General features: G+C 34.5%; 1 protein-coding gene across 1 annotated transcript; it reads right to left on the bottom strand.

The window, feature by feature from the left end:
• Positions 1-1,983: 1,983 nt before the first annotated feature.
• Positions 1,984-21,625, bottom strand: LOC150106987 (alpha-tocopherol transfer protein-like). The gene is made up of 4 exons (XM_090392864.1): positions 21,452-21,625; positions 13,495-13,691; positions 12,363-12,473; positions 1,984-2,291 (listed from the first exon to the last, which is right to left on the bottom strand). Exons 1-4 carry the CDS (start codon positions 21,597-21,599, stop codon positions 2,124-2,126), a joined length of 624 nt encoding a protein of 207 aa, XP_090248990.1. The 5' UTR covers positions 21,600-21,625; the 3' UTR covers positions 1,984-2,123.
• Between the last annotated feature and the right edge of the window lie 1,013 nt (positions 21,626-22,638).

The following is a 22,638-nucleotide window of genomic DNA, read 5'->3' as shown; positions in this document are numbered from 1 at the left end:
ATAACTGTAGTTTGTTGAATAGCTTCTTTCTTGGCACCTTATCATCTGCCTTTTCCAGATCGGTAAAACTTAAATACAGATCTCTGTTATATTCCCATGCTTTCCCGACTATTTGTCGTAAAGTGAAGATCTGATTCTGACAGCTTCTATTTGGCTGAATCCAGCTTGTTCCTCACCCCACTTTTCTTCCACAACTCTTCTCAATCGTTTCTCAAGTATACTTGCATAGATATTGCCAGGAACACTCAGTAGGGAAACACCTCTGTAATTCTCACATTCAGTTTTATTTCCTTTTTTATATATGAGTACTCTGAGAGCTCTACTCCAATCATTGGGAATTCGCCCCTCTGTCTAGGCTTTCTGAGCTATGCAGTGCAGCCACTGTAAGACTTTTATACCACCATACTTCAGCATCTCTGGTCGAATATCATCTACTCCTGCTGCCTTTCCACATTTCAAGCCTTTGATGGCTTTTTTCTACTTCAAGTATGGATATGTATTCCTGACTGCATGCCTGGTCAGTGTTTTTTACCACTGTGCTGTCATCACTGCTTGTTTCATTCTATGGACATTGTAATATAACATTTATTTTGTTTTATTTTATTTATAATTTATTGGCCAATGGTATCTATCCATCATGTTATTGGTTTCTCTGGCCTTTTACCAAGATTTTTAAAACTTATGGTTTTCCTAAGAACGCTGCCATTTTCCATATGGAAAACATTTCGTGCACACTGAAACGTTTTGAACCTAATATTTTATGTTCTGAATATGGTAGGAACTAGATATGGTGAGTTGTTTATAGAATTGGTATAAATCAAGGATTTATCCGATCCTCCAGAGATTCAAAATGACTTTAAGTAACAATATCTTCCCAACCTACATGTTTACCTTTAAAGAAATCAGGTAATCTCTCTTATGAAACGTCAACCTGCCAAAATCAAGATTCTGTGTGCTTAGTGATTTATAGGTGCATTTTCATATATGAAAATGCACCTATAAAGCTCTAACAAGATAGAAACTGTTAACACTTACTATTAGCAAATAATTATGACAGAAAGAATGATTTTCTCAATAGCAGAAGTGTACAAAAAAGAGTAAAACGAATAATAATGTGCTTTCGAAAACTTCGGACTTCTGTTCACACATTCATTGAGATATCACAATTAGGATGTGAAAACAAAAATTTATCGTATTCATTTAATTATTCAAGTTGATTAAGTGTTGTGTTGTGATAGCTCAATCTGAATAAACATAACGTGCACCTTGGTTCCATTAAGAATTTATTTCATAATTCTTCATGATAATAACATACATCGATAACAACAATTGCAATAACTCATACATGAGAGAAAATGACACAAAGATAGATGATGAGAGTTAAAGAAATTGAATTTATATAACTGTGCCACCGACAGCTTAAAGTCTTCATCATAGTGTATTGATTTTAAAAGATTGGTCTCTAATCCTAACGCTATGTTTACTGTCTGAAAATAATATGGGTTCTACGCTGGATTGTCTTGAGATTACGAGAAGAAAAAATATTGCCTGCCAGTACCAAAGATCGACTAACGCGAGAACCGGTCTCTCTCTCTCTCTCAATCTCTCTCTTTCTCTTTCTCTCTCTCTTATCTAGTACGTAATTATTTTATAACCGATATGTTTAAAATGAAAAATGTCTCTCATAGCACACTAAATAAAATATGATAAATGTGTATGTAAAAAAATGTCAAATACATTATTATTATTAATAATATTTATGCATATCTTATAATATTATTTAATTAACATTCTGGACTGAATATTTGTAGTGAACAGATAATGCGATAGCAGTATTTAAGTTGTAGATTTGTAAATATTACGTGTATATTATGAGTATAATAAACTTTCTCAATGTCAAAAAAAACAATTCTTATTAATATTAAATTTATCATTTTTATTATTATTTTAGTAGTAGTAATAGTAGTAGTAGTAGTAGTAGTAGTAGAAAGAAATGAAAGTAGCCGGTATATGTCTAACCTTATCGATTCAGCAAGCTAAAAAATAAGACGTAGCACCAGATGTTGTCCTTGTGTTGGAAATATAATAAAATATGAATTTCTAAGAGGTAATTGAATTCTTAACTACTTAAACCCGTATTGAAAGCCCTCTGCATACTTTGGATGCCCCTTTAATAGTTTTTCATACAGTGAAAGCTTTTCTAGAGGGCCGAGATTTCCACCGTATTCTGAAGGAAGATGATCTGGAGAAATATACTCGTGAAGAGATTCCAATGAACCATGGAAAATAATCTGAAATAAAATACAGTACAGAAATATATATTATATTTGTATTTTATATACATTTTATGTGGAAAGAAACATTTGGTAAAAAAAATGGAGAAAGTTGCATGTTTAATGGAAACAGATGGATATTGAATGAAAATTGCAAATTTCCAAGATTCGAACAAAACATGGTGATTGATTTCACCATCGCGTTTTTGAACGTTAGGTTTCGTGATCTCTGAAAGAGTGAGACTGATAAAAGTAATCTAATAAATCTAGAAATCTAAAGAAGGTGGTATTATATGGGGGTAGCAATGGTTCTAGATTTGCAAAAACTAGTATTCATGTTGCGGTCAACAATTGCAGTGCACATGGAAATAAGTCTACCTGCTTTTCTAAGAATATGTTTAGTAATGAACTGTGCAGTGCAGCTGCTCCTGCTGGTTAATCGACGGTAAGATACACTGCTTAGCAAGAAGTTAACGGACACCCCATGGGTAAGGTGCACCATGCTTTGTAATGAGTCACGTGTTTGTAGCCTGTATAAATTGGAGGAATATGATGCTCCTACGTCAGTGCAATCATGTCGCGGGGAATGATTAGAGAAGGGAACTGACAGAGTTTGAAAGAGTCTTTGTGATAGCATGCCATGTTTCAGGCCTATGTGTTCGGCAAAATGGTGACAAAATAGGTCATCGTAGGTCAACAATCAGCGATACCAGAGAAGCGAAGGAAGACAGATGTGAGCGCTACCCGCAGTGGAAGACTCACCACACTCACTGAACGTGACCGCAGCGTTCCATGAAAGATAATATGCAAAAACCGACATTCGTTAGCTGACATGTTGAATGCGGAATTCAGAACCGAGGTTCACAACATTGATTTCCATGATTTCCAGAACTGACAGGTAGCGTTGTCTTCAGTAGCGCAAAGGAAATAGCATGAATGAAGCTTGAAAAGATGTGTTATGGAGCGAAGAATCCCGATACACCCTTTACCGAGCAGTTGTATGGGTGTGGATGTGGTGGATTTCTGGTTAATTACCAAAATGAGTAACCCTTAACTATGAAATGCGGAGGTAGAGTTGTGACGGTATAGTCCTGTATTTCCTGGTTTGGCTTCTGATTTCTATTTGTGGTGCCACGAACACTGAATCCGATAGGTATATGAAGATTTTGGTCAATGCAAAGCTTCTTACTTTGTGCGGTTTTTATGAAAATGACTTGTCCCTTACAGCAAGACAATCCACCGAGTTACATGGATGCTTCTTTATCTGTGTGGTTTTTGTGGATACGAACATCATCTCATTTGATTGGTCTCCAAAGAGACCTGATCTCAACCCTATCGAACATCTGTTGGATGAACTGGAGAGTCGCGTGAGGTCAACAGACCTCTGGCCCACAACAGTCAATGACCTCATTACATGGCTATAGGAAGTATGGTCAAAATTTTCTATCGATCGCTATCGTACGCTTGTTGAAAGTATGAATCACATGATATCTGTAGTCATTGCAGTGAAAGGAGAGCCTACATCTTATTAAGTTGGGCAACTTGGCTGTTTCTTCCTCACACTATAGTGTCCATTGACTTCTTCCCAAGCAGTGTATTTTCATTCGTTTGATGGGATTCCTGCTAGAATATCATATTTCTATTACTGTTGCACTCTCTGAAACATTCTTCATACCTTCTTTTTTTAGAGAACGATAGGCTCTATATTGTTTATAGAATTCTTAAGTTTGTTTGAAGAATTGCTCAAAGATGAAGAATGAGTTACTCTCCTGGAATAATGATGAAGGGAATTGTTCAACAATTCAGAATCAATTCTGATAAGAAGTAGATTTCTAGGTTAGAGTAGATTAATCTTTATAACGCAGAAGAAATGCATGCTAAAATTTCTGACGTTGTCATCTATAGCATGTTGTGAGAAGCATAAAAGTAAAGAACTGTAGGACATTTCCTATTATTGGTGACATATTCTATGCTTCTGAATAAAGGAAGTAATAACAGTTAACATCTCTAGTGGTTAATATTTTTTGTACTGTTTAACAAAAAGAAGGGATTATTTTATATCAAATCATTTCTTCCTTAATTCATCACTACACACCTGAATCTACTAGCAATATGCAGACCCACGAAACAGAAGCCGTCATAATAGTTAATGCACGTTTTGCATTTACTATTATGTGAACGCAAAACTTGCATTGTTTATAAAGGTCCATTTAAGATGTTGTAGTTCTTTTTTTAGTTCTTCTTCATCTGACAGTACAGATCTTGCACGATTCGCAAGAGTTGATATAATACCCAACTTTTGCGCTGCATGGTGATGTGAGGACGCATGCAAATATCTGTCCGTGTGTGTTGGCTTTCTAAATATAGAGACTTTTATTGATTCAGGCGTCGTGGTGAGTTTAACATCTAGGAAACAGATGGAACTATTTTCTTCAATCTCCATGGTCAATTTTATATCCTGATGGAGGTTGTTTAAGTGGTTGAGAAACCTGTGAAGATTCTCAATACCATGCTCCCATATGGGGAATATATCGTCCATATATCTAAGCCAAATTCTTGGTTTTAAACTAAAAGAGGAGATTGCCTTTTGTTCAAAATCCTCGAAAAAATGTTGGATAATACAGGAGAGAGGGTACTTCCCATAGCTAATCCTTTGACCTGTTTATATAGTTTACCTTCGAATTCAAAATAGCCAGAGTTTACACAGGTAGATAGCAGAGAGAAAATTTTATTTGAAATCTTGTTCTTTAAAATATGGAGAACGTCCTGTGTCGGAATGTTGGTAAAGAGTGCTACCACATCAAAGCTCACCATGATGTCAGAAGATTTTAGTTTTAAGACCTTTATTTTAGAGACAAAATCTGTTGAGTTTTTAATATAAGAAGAAGATTTTCCCGCATAAGCTTTTAACGATGACGCCAGATATTTGGATAACCTGTATGTGGGTGAGTCAATGCTGTCTACTATAGGTCTCAGTGTATAGTTTTCTTTGTGTACCTTAGGGAGACCATATAACCTTGGAATGAGTGTGTAAAGAACGGATGGAAAGCCGTGTATTTCGTGGGATTTCTGTGGTCTTTTGTAGGAGATTATTGGTTCTATTCTGTATTTCTCCTTTAAAAACAATGGCTACTCTTTAAAAAGTATTAACAACCAATTATCCCACCATCAACGTAGCAACGTAGAGACACAGGACGACTCCAATGGTCATATCGTCTTGCCATATATCAGCACACTATCCAAAAAGCTGAGTAGAATCCTAAAGAAGTTTAACATACAAATGTGCTTCTCGACTCTGCCAAAATTAAGATCACGTTTCAACAACTATAAACAATCTCACAACCTTCTACAATTCCCAGGTGTATACAAGGTCACATGTGAGTGCGGAAAGCCTTACTATGGCCAAACGGAAAAATCTATCCTCCTACGTCTCGAGGAGCACCAGAGAGACCATGCTTATAAGAGAACCAGAGCAACTGCTCTGTCGGGCCATGTCCTGTTTTCAATAAACACGAACAACGAAAGCCGCCAACATGAGATAAATTGGACATCAACTTCAAACCTACACATTTGCCATGATGAGGTGGAACGCCGCATTGTGGAGTCAAAAGAAATCACCTTGGACCCGCTTCATATAAACAATAATCTCAGCTATAATTTGCCTGACTCTTTCAGCTCTACTATCAGGTACTGGAGATCGCGTGGTTCCACACACGCAAAAGTGTACAACAATAGAACTTTAACACGGACTATAGCTCAAGTTCATAATAACTGTAATTCACAGTCGAATATTATAACTTTATAATTGTATAGCTTTAGAGTCTCAATGTTATTTTCAGTGTCTTTTAATATCTTTCTATGTTTTTAACGCCTGATGAAGCCTATCTCGATGAAACATGTTACGTTTTCAAATAAATCTCATTTTGTTATAATTCTCGGGTTTTAAGTCAGTTAATATTAAAAATGAACATATCCCAACCCCGAGTTAATAGTAGTAGGGCTTGGTTAAAATAACTAAGTTATTTTATAAACTTGGTTATTTTAACTCCTAATCCCAAGTATGCAAACAATTAAGTTTGCGCCTGAAACAAAGTTCAAGTCTAAAGATGGTACAACACCAGGGCAACTCATTGTAAAGGTTGGTAAAGCTCTGATCACTATTCTTAGTATTTTCCCTTAATGTAAAGCACATCTCACTAGAAGATGTATATACTGCAATGCATTATGGGTGTATATACATCTTTTAGATGTATATACACCCATAATGCACCCATAATGTATATACACCCAAGGTGTATATACAAGTTCTGACCACTAAGAATAGTGGTCAGAACTTTACCCACCTTTACAATTAGTTGCCCTGGTGTTGTACCATCTTTAGACTTGAAGTTTGTTTCAGGAGCAAGCTTAATTGTTTGCATACTTTGGATTAGGAATTAAAATAACCAAGTTTATAAAATAACTTGGTTATCCTAATATACAATATCCCCAAGTTAAAACATTTATTACATATATATAAGTATTAATATTTTTGTTTTAGAAACAAATAATTGAAAGACTCTTCGCTCTGTTATAACTGCAAACACAATAATAATAAATAAATAAAAATTAATATATATATTGGAAAATTTCTGTGAAGATGATGTTAGTACAAGGAACCACAATTTCAATAATAGAGAATACTTAGGCAAGTTTATTATCGTTTATCTACTTTAAATGTAACTTTTTTTTTGATATACCGGATATCAATTGCACGTCGAAGATATGCTATAAATAGTTTATATCGGTACATACGTGGATTATCTGATAACATTCCTTCATCTTTAACACATTTTATATTTGCCACATTATTTGATAGATCTGTAAACAATCTTATAATAAAATGTGTAACGAAATTAATGAGGCATATGAATTCCCCCCCCCCCTATTTTAAGTAATGTAATACATTTTAATTGAATACTCTTTATGTATGTATATGAATGGCACAGAGAGAGAGAGAAAAAGAAAGTGTATCTCTTATGGAATCTTTTTAAGCCAATTTTATGTACAGGGTAATCAAAATTAATGTATCCCTATTTAAGGCCTTGTTCAGAACTACCAATTGATCCAAACATTTCGAAACTTTGCAGGAAAACATTGTTCTTTATGCGGAAGCGAAATCTAAGGAAAAAGTTCCACAACTCACCAAAAGGGAAAACTGTATGATGTACCAAATGTTGATGCAGTAATTTTTAATTGTGTACAATAAGTATGAAAGTGACACAATCAATAACACATTTTTATTAACTTCTGTCATGCATTCACGGTCTGTACTGTTCAATATGCTGCCCTTCCTTGTATGCCATGCCACGAACTGCATTCTTTGCATAGTATGTTCAACAGCAGAACGCAGATGTCGGTATTGATGTTACGTACATGCTGCGTTCTTTTGTTTTTCATATCTGGCAGTTTATCAGGATGATGGTAATAAACCATGAATTTGAGAAATTCCCATTGCGAGAAGAGACGAGGGATGTCATGTCAGAAGAACGAGGCGGATAGGCAGTGGGAAACGCGCGGCTGATCATTCTGGCTCTCTTGATGTGTTCGCAAAAATCCTCCTGTTCGGATAGACCAATGTGTGGGGAAGTCCCATCCTGCATGAAAATGACTGAATCCATGCACAGGTGCTGTGGAGCTGTGGCACAACAAAACTGTTTATCATATATCATGATACATCTCGGCAATAAATGATAAGGTCAAAGATCAGACTGGCCAATGTAATCAAAGAACAATGGTGCAATGATAAACGAAGCTGTAAATCCTTACCAGACAATAACTTTGGGTGAATTCAAAGGCATTTATTGGATTCCATGGTAGTTTTGTGAAGCCCATACCAGACAACTGTGGGTATTCATAGCTCCGTTCAGGTGAAAGCGAGCCTCGTCTTCCCACAAACGCATCCACGGCAACGCAGCTTCCAACTCCACTCGAGCAATTAGTGTTAACGCAAGAATCAGTGGATTTTCAATGTCCTGGGGGGGAGCAACTCCTGTGTCAGGATTATGTGTCAGTAGAAATGTAGAATCTTCCGTAGAATTTTCCAGACAATTATGTAAGGCACATCCGTGTACCTTGATACAGCACGTGCTCTGCAGGAACCAGAGCTGTTATACGTGGCCTGTCCCACAACGGCAGTAAGAAATTCACTCACTTGTTGTGAACTGATTGATTTGCGACCTCTGCCAGGTCTAACTCCCAACGATCTCGTTTCTACAAAACAACTAATCATTCGTATTAGAGCCGACGGAGATAGAGGACATCGTTGACATTTGTTCAGGCGACAAAATTCTCAGTCTGCAGCAACACCATTGCAATTATTTAGGTAGTACAGCCTCACGAGAAACGCACGTTGGGGTAAGGTTAGTGCAATCACTGTAGACTGAATTAACAAACGAAATGAAGGAAACTATTTCCTATCAATCTTTTAGACATTCCTGTCACCCGAATTGCGTGATATGCAAATTTCATGCATTTGCGTTTAAAAATCCTGTTTACAAACCTCATTTATCGCTTCCATATGTCGCTTTTGTATTTTTGACAATATATTCCTACAAAGTTTCGCAGAATTTGGATCACTGGTTGGGATTCCAGGAGACCTTAAATAGGGATACTAAGATTTCATTACCCTCTACATATTATCTTATGCATACATTATAATAAGCATGCATAATTGTATATATAATAGTAAAGCTTTTACTTTTACTATTATATATATATATAATATATATATATATATATATATATATATATATATATATATATATATATATATATATATATATATATATATATATATATATATATATATATATATATATATATATATATATATATATATATATATATATATATATATATATATATATATATATATATATATATATATATATATATATATATATATATATATATATATATATATATATATATATATATATATATATATATATATATAATAGTAAAAGTAAAAGCTTTACTATTATATATACAATTATGCATGCTTATTATAATGTATGCATAAGATAATATGTAGAGGGTAATGAAATCTTAGTATCCCTATTTAAGGTCTCCTGGAATCCCAACCAGTGATCCAAATTCTGCGAAACTTTGTAGGAATATATTGTCAAAAATACAAAAGCGACATATGGAAGCGACATAATACAAAAGACCTATATATATATATATATATATATATATGTTCAAGTTACTAAGCTATTTTAAACCTGGTTTTACTCCATTTCCCAAGTAAGCAAACAGACAAACAAGTCAAGTTTGCACCTGCAAGTGCTGCAAGTCTAGCTAATCCTACAGGTAGTGCAAGACCAAGGAAACTCATGGTAAAAGTAGTATACGCTCTGATCACTAATCTTAATATTTACCCTTAATGCAAAGCACATCTCCTAGAGGAGATGCATGATGTTTTGTATTAAAGGCAAGGGGGGACACTACCCAGACCGGTTTCGACCAATATTGAGGTCTCATCAGTGGGAGCCAGGCTAGAAATACCAAGATTTTAGTAATACAGAGGTCATAAGTATTTTACCAGAACAAGTTACCATAAGGTGTTTTAACCTATTAAATAAAAATCTCAGGAGGATATATAAATGAAATATCTCCTCCTGAGATTTTTATTTAATAAGGTTAAAACACCTTATGGTAGCTTGTTCTGGTAAAATACTTATAAGCTCTGTATTACTAAAATCTTGGTATTTCTACCCTCAATAAAGATGAGACCTCAACTGATGAGACCTCAATATTGGTCGAAACCGGTCTGGGTAGTGGCCCCCTTGCCTTTAATAAAAAACATCATACATCTCCTCTAGGAGATGTGTTTTACATTAAGGGTAAATATTAAGATTAGTGATCAGAGCTTATACTACTTTTACCATGAGTTGCCTTGGTCTTGCACTACCTGTAGGATCAGCTAGACTTGCAACACTTGCAGGCGCAAACTTGACTTGTTTGTCTGTTTGCTTACTTGGGAAATGGAGTAAAACCAGGTTTAAAATAGCTTGGTAACTTTAACTTTTTTATACCCAAGGTAAAATATTTTCTACACACACACACACACACACACACACACACACACACACACACACACACACACACACACACACACACACACACACACACACATATATATATATAATATTCATCAAAGCTTGATTTGCTTCCTCAGTCTTAAGAAAGGCTGGTTATATTCCACTAATTCGGGCCCTACCCAAGGGCCTATGAGTTGTGGAAATACTTTCTGAAAGCTGTGCCGAACGAAGCGGCCTTTTGCAGCTGCCCAATTTTTAATCCATCTAACTCGAGTGCTTCTAGATGTTTTTTCGATGTTTTAGGGATGGCGCCTAAAGCACCTATTATTATGGGAACAACTTTCGTTTTCTTTTGCCAGATTCGTTCAACTTCTATTTGCAAATGGGGATATTTTGTAATTTTTTCATTTTCTTTGTTGTCAATCCGACTATCTCCTGGTATTGATATTTCGATAAACTGAACACCTTTGTTTTCACTTTTTCAACCTCAATATATAATTCAACCTTAATATCTTAATATATATATATATATATATATATATATATATATATATATATATATATATATATATATATATATATATATATATATATATATATACACACACAGGAATATCCATTTCATGGTACACACATGCGAAAATTGTTACCTCAATAAATTTCCTCAACTAAAATGGCATGGAAACCTTTACAGAATCTTAAGTCGCAAGTGGTTGCTTTGATTTCTCAAAGGCATTTGGTCAAGTTTGGAACAAAAGTCTTTTAAATGTGCTCTATCATCAGCTAATCTTTTGAGTTTTGCAATTGGATTAACAGCTTTTTGTCGGATCGAACATGAGTTGTGTAATCCAGTTACGATTAATACTGATATTCAACGAGATTCTCTTCTTCCATTCACCTTCTTCGTTCATTTTATCGATTACTTGCTTTAGTTGATCGCAAATGTAATTCAAGTCTTTGCTGAAGAGAGTAACTGTCGTCCTCTTTTTTTTTGTTTAATTTTATTTGACTATCCCTGCACATAAATCGCCAAAATGAACAGAATATCAAAATCTGCAACCATAACGTCTGATCTTTAAGGGTATGAAGAGAGAAATCAACAACTGTACGAAGAAATTATAAATAACCTTCTTAATTTTAGTGTTAATAAAATTAAATCCCTTTTTGCTTCTAGCAACAGGCGACACTTAAATCACTATCAATGATTAGGTTTCCAATCAGCGATAACTCTGGCCTCCAGTCATATATTGCACAAACACATTACAAATATCAGCTCCTCAACATGCAATAATTAAATTTTGTTTTCACACGAAGCGTCACTTTATCTCTCCACATCGATTTAACGAACATAAATCCGCTGTTATATTTGAGGTGGTGCCCATAAGTGCTCCTGGAAAATCCATTGATATAGTAAAAAGTAGGTAGGTTGCTTAATGACACTTCTCTCACTAATTCACTCATTTCTTTCTCTCTCTCGCTCTCTCTCTCTTTCAGACAGATTTTAGATTCCGTTGGTTGCATGTTCTACAATTTCGATCGACACAAATCATCATTGCCATCGTCAATCCCCCAGTGTTAACAAAACACACTTAATGGGTAATCAACATCCACTTACACGTCAACTACAGAATCACAGAAACCATTTTCTTCCTCTTCGTCATTCATTCCTTCTACTGCGGCCTTTTGAACCAGTCTTCTCTCTTATGTGGTTCCTAAAGTTAAAACCTTCTAGTCATCAAATCCAATGTTAATATTTCCTCTTTTTTCTTCATCGCCGTACTCTTCCCATGTTGATTTCTTACTATACTAGGTTTGCCACGCTATTGGGGATGGGATTAGCATACAAAATGCGATTATTATACTTTTTAATAATTGACAGCAGTATGATTAACGTGACTTGAGAATGCTCAGAAATCAGATCACTCTCGCAACTAATTTTTGCTCTTTCCGACTATTATAAAGTTCAAGACTAATATCTATTTTAATTGTAGAATTGGCAACTTACCCGTTTGTTTATCTTCTCACTGAATAAGTGGCGAACTGCACTCCAAACTGCCATTAAAATAGGCGGAACTTTGATCGCATGATACTGTTTCAAACTCCTCGGGAAAGCGGACTGGAAGGTATTTTAAAGAGTTATTGTATGAATCAAACTTATTTCGTACAAAAAAAAACAAAGAAAAAGGGGGAAAAAAGAGGAAGTTATAATTGTATGTCAAGTATTAGAAAATTTGATATGGTAAATAAAGAGCAAAAATAGAAAATTAAAAGTTAAGTAAATCTGGCATATGTAATAAATCCTACAATTTTAGGCTTCAGTGATTTTTAGCATCAATAGAATTATTTCCTTCAGTTTTATTTGTTATCGACAGATTTACATGTATATGAAATGGCTTTCTTAGTACAAAGTTTTAGTTTACACCACTGCATGACACACATGTAATCTGCTCTGTGAGTTGAAACTGAAGTTGTGAATTTAAAGAATCCATGACCAACAGATCGTGGTGACCAAGTACCATGTAGAATATTCGGCCGATTCTTATAATTGTCTGAGGATAATTGTCTACGTCATGCTGATTCACAAAGTAAAATTTATTTATTATCTTGAAATCCGATTATGACATGTGGTTTTCTGAGTTAAGAATAGTGAACCGCATATATTGTAACGACACTCTACATAGAGGTATCAGTTATACCATATTTCATAATTAGGGGAAGAAGTTCATGGCGATGTTACATTAAGTCGAAACTTTTCAGTGATTTGCATAAATTAACAGAAAAAAAAGTGGGCATAATCAAGAATTTGTGTGGCCATCTCCAAACATATCGCATATCTGACAGATTATACAGTTTATTCATGGTTAGCAATGATCAGTCATCCTTCACTTAGAAATAACTCCAGTAATTTGTGTGCTCTAAATGGCAGTATGTAGACAAGACATTAACATTCACAAGAACATAATATGTTCCTGAGTTAGTAATTATTATTAATTTCAGTATTATCGTTATTTAAAAGATATACCAACAAATTTTAATTAGCAAGTTAAGTATATTCATTACTTAATTCTAGAAAAGTCATTGCGAATTTTGTTTTGATTGTTTACGTTTAGGTTCTAATAAAGTTAAAATCAACTTACCAGAAAAATTTGAATTAATTTTACATATAGGCGTATTCCTATAAAACGCTGAAAATTTGTCAGAGTCAACCCTTCACCGTCGGCGATTATTATATGTCCATTGATCTGAGATGGTTCATGATCCATATCCCATTCCAACAGGTACGTTAGTGCCCTAGTTATCATTTCACATGTACACCACTGCAGATCCATAAAACCTGCAAGCGGACAAACAAAACTAATGACACACATTGAATTCGCTATCAGCAAACATTTGAAAATATTAACTGAATTTCTGCCATCATAATCGGCTGACATATGGTCTGATAGAACAAAATACTTACTTATAATTACAACATTATTATATTTTATAATTTCAAAGCAATCTGGCCCATTAATTGCCTGTGTGCTAGCCAAACCGGAAAGATGTACCCCATACAATGCAAATTTCTCACTGTTGTTTGAAAGGCCAGTTAGATCTCTGAGTGGAAGACGAATTTATTCGCCTCTGAAATTCAAACGTCCCGTTGCTTATTGGAAGCTTGAAGCAGCTGTTGCCATTTTTGGTCTTAGCTTTCTGTTCCTCTCAGCTCCTTCTTACAATCACTGTAAATCGCACCCTATAATGGTATGAAAAATTCACTATTGGAATGAGAACTTCGCCTATTTGAAGATTCAGCAGCATAATTTATCTCAGCTAGACGGATTGTCATTAGGGCCGAATTTGATTCGAAGGAATTATAAGGCATAAGAGCAGGTGGTTAATAATCCTGATGAAAATTAACCTAGACAAACCTTAGGTATACGTACCCTTGACGATGACGATCAAAATGCATGAACTGTCAACGCTTGGATGGGGAGTTTCCAACTAAATTTCTGTGTTGAAATACAACACTCTAGCATCAGATCCAAATTCATTTTAGGACAGAAGCTCAACAAGCCTTTACCATTTGTAATCTGATTTTAGAAATTCCAAATGAAAGATATTTATTTTTCTTGCACTGTAAACGGCACTGCTGCTCATTTTCTAATGTTAGCGATATATGCTCCTACCCGTCCATGTTCTCATCGGTCTCACATCCCGATTAAATCATTCTTCTTGCTTAGTATAATATGAATATTCCTGTGGTTATTTTCCTAACCTTATCCGGTAGAGTTACGCAAGGAAAATTATCTGATATCGCATTAGAAAGAGCATATTCATTCCATTCGTGATTAGATTTTGGGAGACGAATTCAAACAAATAATGAATAGTTTCGACTACAACATTTATTATGTGCTATTTGTAGACTCCAAATATGCTCAGAACTTGTGTTTCCGTTAATACATATCTTCTAGGCATTAATAATTCGTTCCTATCCGTCTCTCGTCTTCTCTGAAATTTGGTGGAAGTGTGTATTTAGCCCCTTGTTAAACTATCTTTTCATTGTAGCCCCAATTAACTAGACATTGATTACGAAGTTTATCGCAAATCAACTTTTTCTATTAACTGGATTCCCATCAGCAATCATGAGTATGGATTACTCTGCTCTAGATTCACAGCTAACTTCGAAAGAAATCCATCGTACCTTGGAGACAATTCATGAAATGGTTAGGAAAAGCTTATTCAATAACGATTGGTATTTGCACTTGTTGGATCTGGCACAGAAACTTGCAGTTCACAAAACTAGTATCTTATGATCTGAGTTATTTCCTTTGCATCTCGATTGTTAAAATTCTTCTTTGGTCATTCATTACTGGATATGCAGAAGGCTTCAATGAATTTCGTCGCCAGTGTCAGAGTTTCTCAGGATTCTGTAATTTCACCAACATTCTCTCCTTTACTGATTTTCTCACCGACAACAATTCCAATGTATAATTTTACTGCAGTCAGCACATTGCATTCCACTGTTTCATTGAATAAACCCTGTCTTTCACATTATAACAAGTTCCAAAATCTTAATCTCTTACGTTTTGATTAACGTATAATTTTTCATTACGGAGAGGATAACCTTGTAAATTTCAGTACCAAAACATGTTTCTGTCTTGTTCTTCATATGATGTGAATGAATATTTTCATTTATACAGCTGGTATAGTTGATTATATCAACGTATAAGTAATAGGCTGATGGCAAACGCTTTTCTCAAATTTATTTACTCATCTCTTTCTCTCTCTCTTTTTCCCTATATCTCTCTCTATCGGAAAGGCCTCATTCATTTTTTTGTCTCTGTTCCTATAATCTTATGCATCGTCCTTCTCTAGATTTCCTGCTATCTCTCTTCAAGACAGTCTTTACCGAACTGCGGTAAAGACTGTCCATATCTCATTCTTCATCCTTTTTACCTAGCCCAGTAACACATAATTTTTAGTTTTAGATAATATTAAGAATTTTTGATTTTCTCTAATGTGTGATTTTTTTTACCATCGGTGTTCTTCCCAAACATTTCTCTCCATTGTTCATTAGCATAATCCCAGTGCTTATTTTTATATTTTTGTTTTTATCAAAAATCAAGTTTGGGCAACAAATATCCATGTAGACATTATAATGAAATTTAACAGCTTCATTTTAAGAGAGAGAGAGAGAGAGCGAGAATAAAATCTCCATTTTTCATTAATTTCATGCTTTAGTTAATTCGGACTGCATTTTGGGTTTTCGTATTGTTGATGGGTATTAATTTTTCCAAGACAGGATTGTCTTTTCCGTATTCAATATCTTTGCTTTCCAGTACGATGGGAGTTATTAAGTTAGTGATGATTTTTGTTTTTGTAACATTCCCAATCCATCAATTCAATCACAATATCCTGAGAAGAGTACACTAGCTCATCAAATCGACAACTTAATTCATTTAATTAAGTATGGCCTCTGGAGGTCCTGCAAGATTCCTCAACAGATATTCAAGACTAGAAAAAAGCCTTGGGGGGGGAAGTTAAACTCGTTGCGGTTACTGAGAACCAGTCCTTGCTTTTTCTTCAAATATTAACTGTTTTTTTTTTAACGAAATGTACGATCAATGCAGAATAATGACGAGAACTGATAATAAATTTTAGCGAAAAATTATACAATTTTTCTATGTTCTGGAGACTTCGAAGATTTCTCTGCACATCTAAGAATATGTAAGATTTATATTCTTCAATATATGTTATATGTCTTATAACAATATTGAACAACAAAATTCAAAATGTTGTTATATATCATATCACAATAAACTATACATAAATTAAATGCTAATGGCTATACATGCCAGTACACAAAACCAGCAATGCTTACAAAATAGATTTGATTTAATTAAACACGCAGGAAAAGTGCACTGATGCATTAGTGATAAAATTTTCGGAGAATGTCAGTGAGTGAACTCCCAACATTAGAAAAACATGGTTCTTATCAAGACTTAAGAAGGTAGCTCACGCGATACATGATTACAGCTGAATGACCATCTGGGAGGTTGTAGCTCAAGTTATTATTTAGATGAACAGGACTGAAGATGATTTCTCTAGATTCCACGATTTTTTCTCTAGTTCTTCATTGCAACGGAAGATGTTAGTAGATTTTTCCCAGCAGACTTTATGACTTTGGCTTTCATCATTAGGATTAGCCCAGAAAAGAATGTGGAAAAGTTCATGGTATAGCATTCGATTTTCTACTCGTATCCTACTTTTTTTGTTCTCGAATAGTTTGCATAGAACACACAATGGTTTTAATAAACAGCTCTTAATCTTATTAATGAATATATATATATATACATATATATATATATATATTTGTACATACGAATTATTTGTATTAATATAAACGTTTATGTTAAATTACACAATTATGACAAAATAGAAAGTACTTTTAGTTTATGGCATATTTTCATATAGTACTTTCTTCTTTTCCTGTGAGGAATTTCTCATTTCGGAAATAGACAGGAAATCAAAGTAGAAAGGAGGGGCCTTTCTAATGTAAAACAAAAAACTGTAGCATTTATTTTAAGATGATTTCGTAAAACCTATGAGTATCATTAATTAAATAATTAATTAAAGAGCATGGCAATGTAGTTGGACGAACAGGAGAATATGTATCTTTCGATTGGATAAAGACCACCTCTTCATGACGAAACGAATTATTAGATGGGACGTTTCATCTAAATGTGAGTAAATTTAAAAGAAGCGCTCACTATCTCCTGATACGGACTTTTTTAAAACCTCTAAACTCTGGTTTTTCGTTCCACAAAACATGCAAATTGGCAGAGAACACGCCACATTAACAGACATAAACACTCTGATGAAACAAAACTATTTCATTATTTCTATAATAACACAACAAAAATCTTTTCAATTAAATTGAAGAAACGAGAAGAGGTTAGAAGGGCTGAGAAGTGAAAGAAAGCAGATGGTTCAAGATAAGAATCGAGATCATGTGGAGAAACGAGAAAAACAAGTTAAAGAGACAATAGAAACGGAGACTTTATAATAAAATAAGTACTTCGTGAAAGTATAATAAATTCATGTTTCTCTGCCACAAAAATCAATGATAGTAATCATGGCATCCGGATAAAGGAAAGAGAGGCGAAAGAATTAATTTTCTTGTTTGGCGCTAATGATCTGAGAAGTATGCTATAAAGGAGAATGTGGATTAGTTGTTGGCCGAAGAAAAAATGGAGAGCGAGAAGGTGAAGGTGTAAGTCACTGCCACGATGTGATAGAAGTGAACTGAAGATGATGGCACTGAAACACTCAAATCAATACGCAGGTTGTGCAGAACGAATGATACAGGATTTGAGCACCTGTGATCTGAGTTTGACGAAAAGAAGAAGCTGTATAATATTCAGGGTCTGCACCTACGTTGTTTCAATGTTAGATGTCTAGAGAGCTTGGATCACCAAGCATGCTCAAGAGCAACTTCAGGAAATCTTAATCAATTAAGACGTGGATGCAGGAGATTGTGTGTAAAGTTTGAGAGTAAGGATGACCAACAAATGCTGATTTAGCCTCTCAAGCAAAAATATTGAATACGGTAGTCAATTCAGGAAGTAAAGGTGGGTGTGGGCCTAAACGGATGCTGCTGTATACTAATGCCAGAAGTATCAGGAAGAAGAGGAAGAGTTTATGGCATTGGTTAGTGCAACCTCGCACAAAGTGATAGGCATTAATGAAACTTGGCTAATAGCAGATGATGTAGTTACAGGGATGGAATGTGAGGTGTTTAGCATTTTCAGGGAAGATAGAGAAGATAAATGGGAGGAGAGATACTGCTGATAATAGCTGATAGGAGAAAGGAAAAAGCTGATAGGAGAAAGGCAAAAGTACTGCCCTTCATTTGAAGCGGTTTGATGTGAGATCAAGGCCAATAAGACAAAATATGCTGTTGGTTGAAGTCATAGGCTTAGGGGTTCCAGGTATGATATGGAAGACATGCATGAGTAAATTAGTAATTTGCAGATGCATGAACTTATGAACTTATGAACAGTACAAGGGTTAGGCTAGAAAGGTGGCTAGCATGGGAGGGAAGGTCAAATTAAGATTAGGAGAAGAGATTGGCCCAGAAGCCCATAGGAAATCCTAAAGAGTTATTTCATCACATGGCAAGTAGGAAGCAAAATAACTACGGAAATAAATTTTAACGAATACTGATAGGTACGAGGCGACAGAAGCAGACAAAACAGATGATAGTGAGTGACCACTTTGCAAGGTTATATATCATCGAAATGAAGTAACTGCAATAACATATTTCACAGATACGGATGTGAGAAGAAAGGTGGATTAACTGGCAGGTTCTATGGATATTGCAGAATCTCTCAATACAAATACGGCTGTTGGAACAGCCATTTATTCTGAATAGGCTCTGTAATTTAAGTCTTCTCTGTCGTAGAGTTCCAAGTCTCACTAATGCTTATCACTTTTGGCGAGGTTGCATTAACATGCCATAATTCCTTTGCATAAGGAGGTTCTAAGACTGCAGTAGAAAATTATAGATTAATCAGTATCTGAGTAGTGGTGGTCAAAGTACTGGAAAAATGGTCAAAACAGGATTCAAGAATACGTAGATAAGAACATGATACTCTATAAGAGGCAAGATGGGATTATGAAGGGTCGGACATGCTACTTTACTTTACAAACTTTTTATAATAGAGTACCAAATTAGTTGTATAAAGGAAATAGCTACATGATGATTCTGCTGAATTTTATAAAGTCATTTGTCAGAATACCCCCAATGGGACTCTGTTAAACAAATCAAAACAATTCTAGATGGATCTCACACTTATGAGGTGGATATAGGGTGACTGATGGACAGATATCAAAAAATGGTATATGAAAGGGCAGAATCGAGGCGAAAACAGGTGACTAGTAGTGTACAGCAAGGATCCGTGCTAGAAACACTATTGTCCATCCATCTTGCACATAATTTATATAGCACATAATCTGAATGGGAATATTCAGTTGCTTGCAGATGACACAAAATTGGGTAACATAGTAGTTAATCAAGGCTATGTGGACAGTTTGTGGGATGATGTGAATAGGCTATCAGTATGGGCAAAATATAATGGATTTCAGTTTAATATAGAGAAATGAAAAGTCATGTATTTTGGGATAAATAGATTAGAAGCCGGGTGCCACATGGATGGAACTAAGTACATAGAAGTTTTAGAATAAGTTATGATTATTTGGAATAATAATAATAATAATAATAATAATAATAATAATGTTAAAACACTACTACAGCCCAACATATAGAGTAACCAGAACAACATATCAAATAACAAGACCACAGTCAACAAACTACATAACATATAAGTACAACAATCACTACAGCAAAGCCACCCGAAACTTCTACGTACCTGACATGATAAACAAGCTGCCGTTCGACAACAGAAACCTAGGAACATACAGAGAGCTGAAACAGGCACTGTATAAATATTATAGCGAGAATGAAAATTAGAGCAATTCCTGTTTCTCTCTCCCCCACCACACATACACACACACACAAACCACGACAACCCCCCCTCTCAAAAAACTACCACTACAAGAACACAAAGAAACAAACAAACCATGTCTAAATCCAACCCTATTTGCACAAAAAAAAAAAAAATTAAACTGTAATAGCAGTCGAAGTCTTTCAAGCACGTTCCAACAAACAGTAAAATCAACACCTGGCTTGTGACCACTATAGGAACACAACCATGAAACCACCACCCTCTGTCATCTATTATCTTCCTCAGATAAGCTCTGCTAAGCTTCGAGGAAGAAAATTACTAACTTGCAAGTATCTGTTATACACACTTGTAATGCGTTATAAATATTATATACATATAATTACTATAGTAACTATGTGTGCAATTCATCTGAGACATAAAAAAAAAATTCTGTATAATCCTTATTGTAAATACTGTAAATATTATTATTGTATGTAACTTATACTGAGACAATAAAATGTAAAAAAAAAAAAAAAATTATTATTATTATTGAATTGTGTGTGTATGCTGCATTACTGCATTGTGTCGTGAATTGTGTGCACATTGGTGCCAATCCATATTTAGCTAGTTTAAAAAAATATATATTCATATTTATAAAATGTACTCTGCATTTTGTATATCGAAATTTCGTACTGTACAGAAAAGATAATGTTTTTCATTGTGTGTGTGCAGATACTCTGTGTGATAGTAAACCTTATCATTTTCATTGTAAAAACAAATAAGTCGTTTATAAAAAAAAAAAAAAAATATTATTATTATTATTATTATTATTATTATTATTATTATTATTATTCCAAATAATAATAACTTATTCTAAAAATTCTATGTATAATGATGTAATGTAATGTAGTGATGTAATGAGACCACGAAATTCAGCATAAAAAAAGATTTTCTCAATGACATAATGATTTAGAAGCAAATATCTGTCAAAATAATTTTAACAGCACTGAACTGTGTAAATAATATGACTTTTCTACTTAATATCGTTTAAAGTAACCACGACACCAACAATAGTATATTAGTTATACAATCAGCGACTCCTTACCAAACTTCATGAGAACGATGGTTTCTCCTTGCGGACCTCGATATGGAAGAATGGATAAGTAATTATTCCACACCGTCTGAGGGACTTCTGAAATCTCTCGAAGAATGAGGTATTGTTGGTTCTCTTTCAGAGCTTTATAATAGTTCATCAACAAAGCGAATGCCTTTTGCACATCGAACTTCCTTGCGCGAAGAAATTTTAAGAGGAACTTGGGATCTGTTTGTGGTGCAAGATCATCTACTTCTGGAAAAGAAACGAGAAAATACCGAACTTTGAAGAGAAATGTTTTTATTTCATGGGTCATGGATATCCTCATTCGAATATAAGGTCACTTCTAGATACATATTGCTAAAATTGTAATGTTTCAGTGTTTTAATTAGTATTATTAAATTCGGTACTTTGCACAGGAATAGAATATTAATAATAATAAATTATTAATAATAAAAAGTAAAAAATTTTTTTTCAATCTATGAAACTTTAGTATTAATATATTCTGTTATATATAAACATTTCAGCTACTTAGGCACTATTTTTAGTGAAGATGGCAAATTAAATATGGAAATAGACAACAGAATCAACAAAGCTGGTATGGTAGGAACTCAATTGAATAAATTCATACGGAATAAGACAGAAATTAGTCAGAACACTAAATTAGCTGTATACAAGACAGTACTCAAACCAATTTTAACTTATGGATTTGAGAGCTGGGTCAAAAGTAAAACACTTGACAAAAGACTAGGGACCGCAGATATGAGAGTCTTGTGAAAGACTAGAGGCGTGAACAGATGGCATCAATGCCAATATCATATTAAAAACGATGATATTAGGAAAGAATGCGTTAACAGAGCTAATTTCAGGTAGTATGGTCACTTAAACAGAATAGGCGAGAAAAGATTAGCAAAACAAGTGTTCTCTGCCAGGTTGGCAGGAAAACGACCCAGAGGAAGACCAAGATATAAGTGGATTGACAAGTAACAGACTGATTTGGAGGAAAATTTTAGACAGGAAGTTAGTAATGATGTAAATTTTTCATGTAGTACTCTCATATCCTGTACATCCCCTTGAGAGTACATGGCAGGAATTTCATGATGATGATGATGATAAGATCAATACGAATGTCACCTGGATATTAACTGCGGTAATAGGACTTGGAAAAGTGATAACTGGTGAGATTAAATATATCATTT

The sequence above is a fragment of the Typopeltis vanoorti genome, chromosome 5 (genome assembly GCF_054136105.1).
Source record: "Typopeltis vanoorti isolate ZY-2024b chromosome 5, IOZ_Tvanoo_1.0, whole genome shotgun sequence".
Classification (NCBI taxonomy): Eukaryota; Metazoa; Arthropoda; class Arachnida; order Uropygi; family Thelyphonidae; genus Typopeltis; species Typopeltis vanoorti.
The sequence above is the reverse complement of the archived record's forward strand: the minus strand, read 5'-3'. Positions and strand labels throughout refer to the sequence as shown.

Excerpts from the sequence above, each read along its gene's own strand:
- LOC150106987 (XM_090392864.1), bottom strand. The coding sequence starts at position 21,599 with ATGAACTATTATAAAGCTCTGAAAGAGAACCAACAATACCTCATTCTT. Across the intron at positions 13,692-21,451 it reads CATCGTTCTCATGAAGTTTG|GTTTTATGGATCTGCAGTGG; the intron begins GTAAGGAGTCGC and ends GTCCGCTTGCAG. Across the intron at positions 2,292-12,362 it reads GTGAGAAGATAAACAAACGG|ATTATTTTCCATGGTTCATT; the intron begins GTAAGTTGCCAA and ends ATTTTATTTCAG.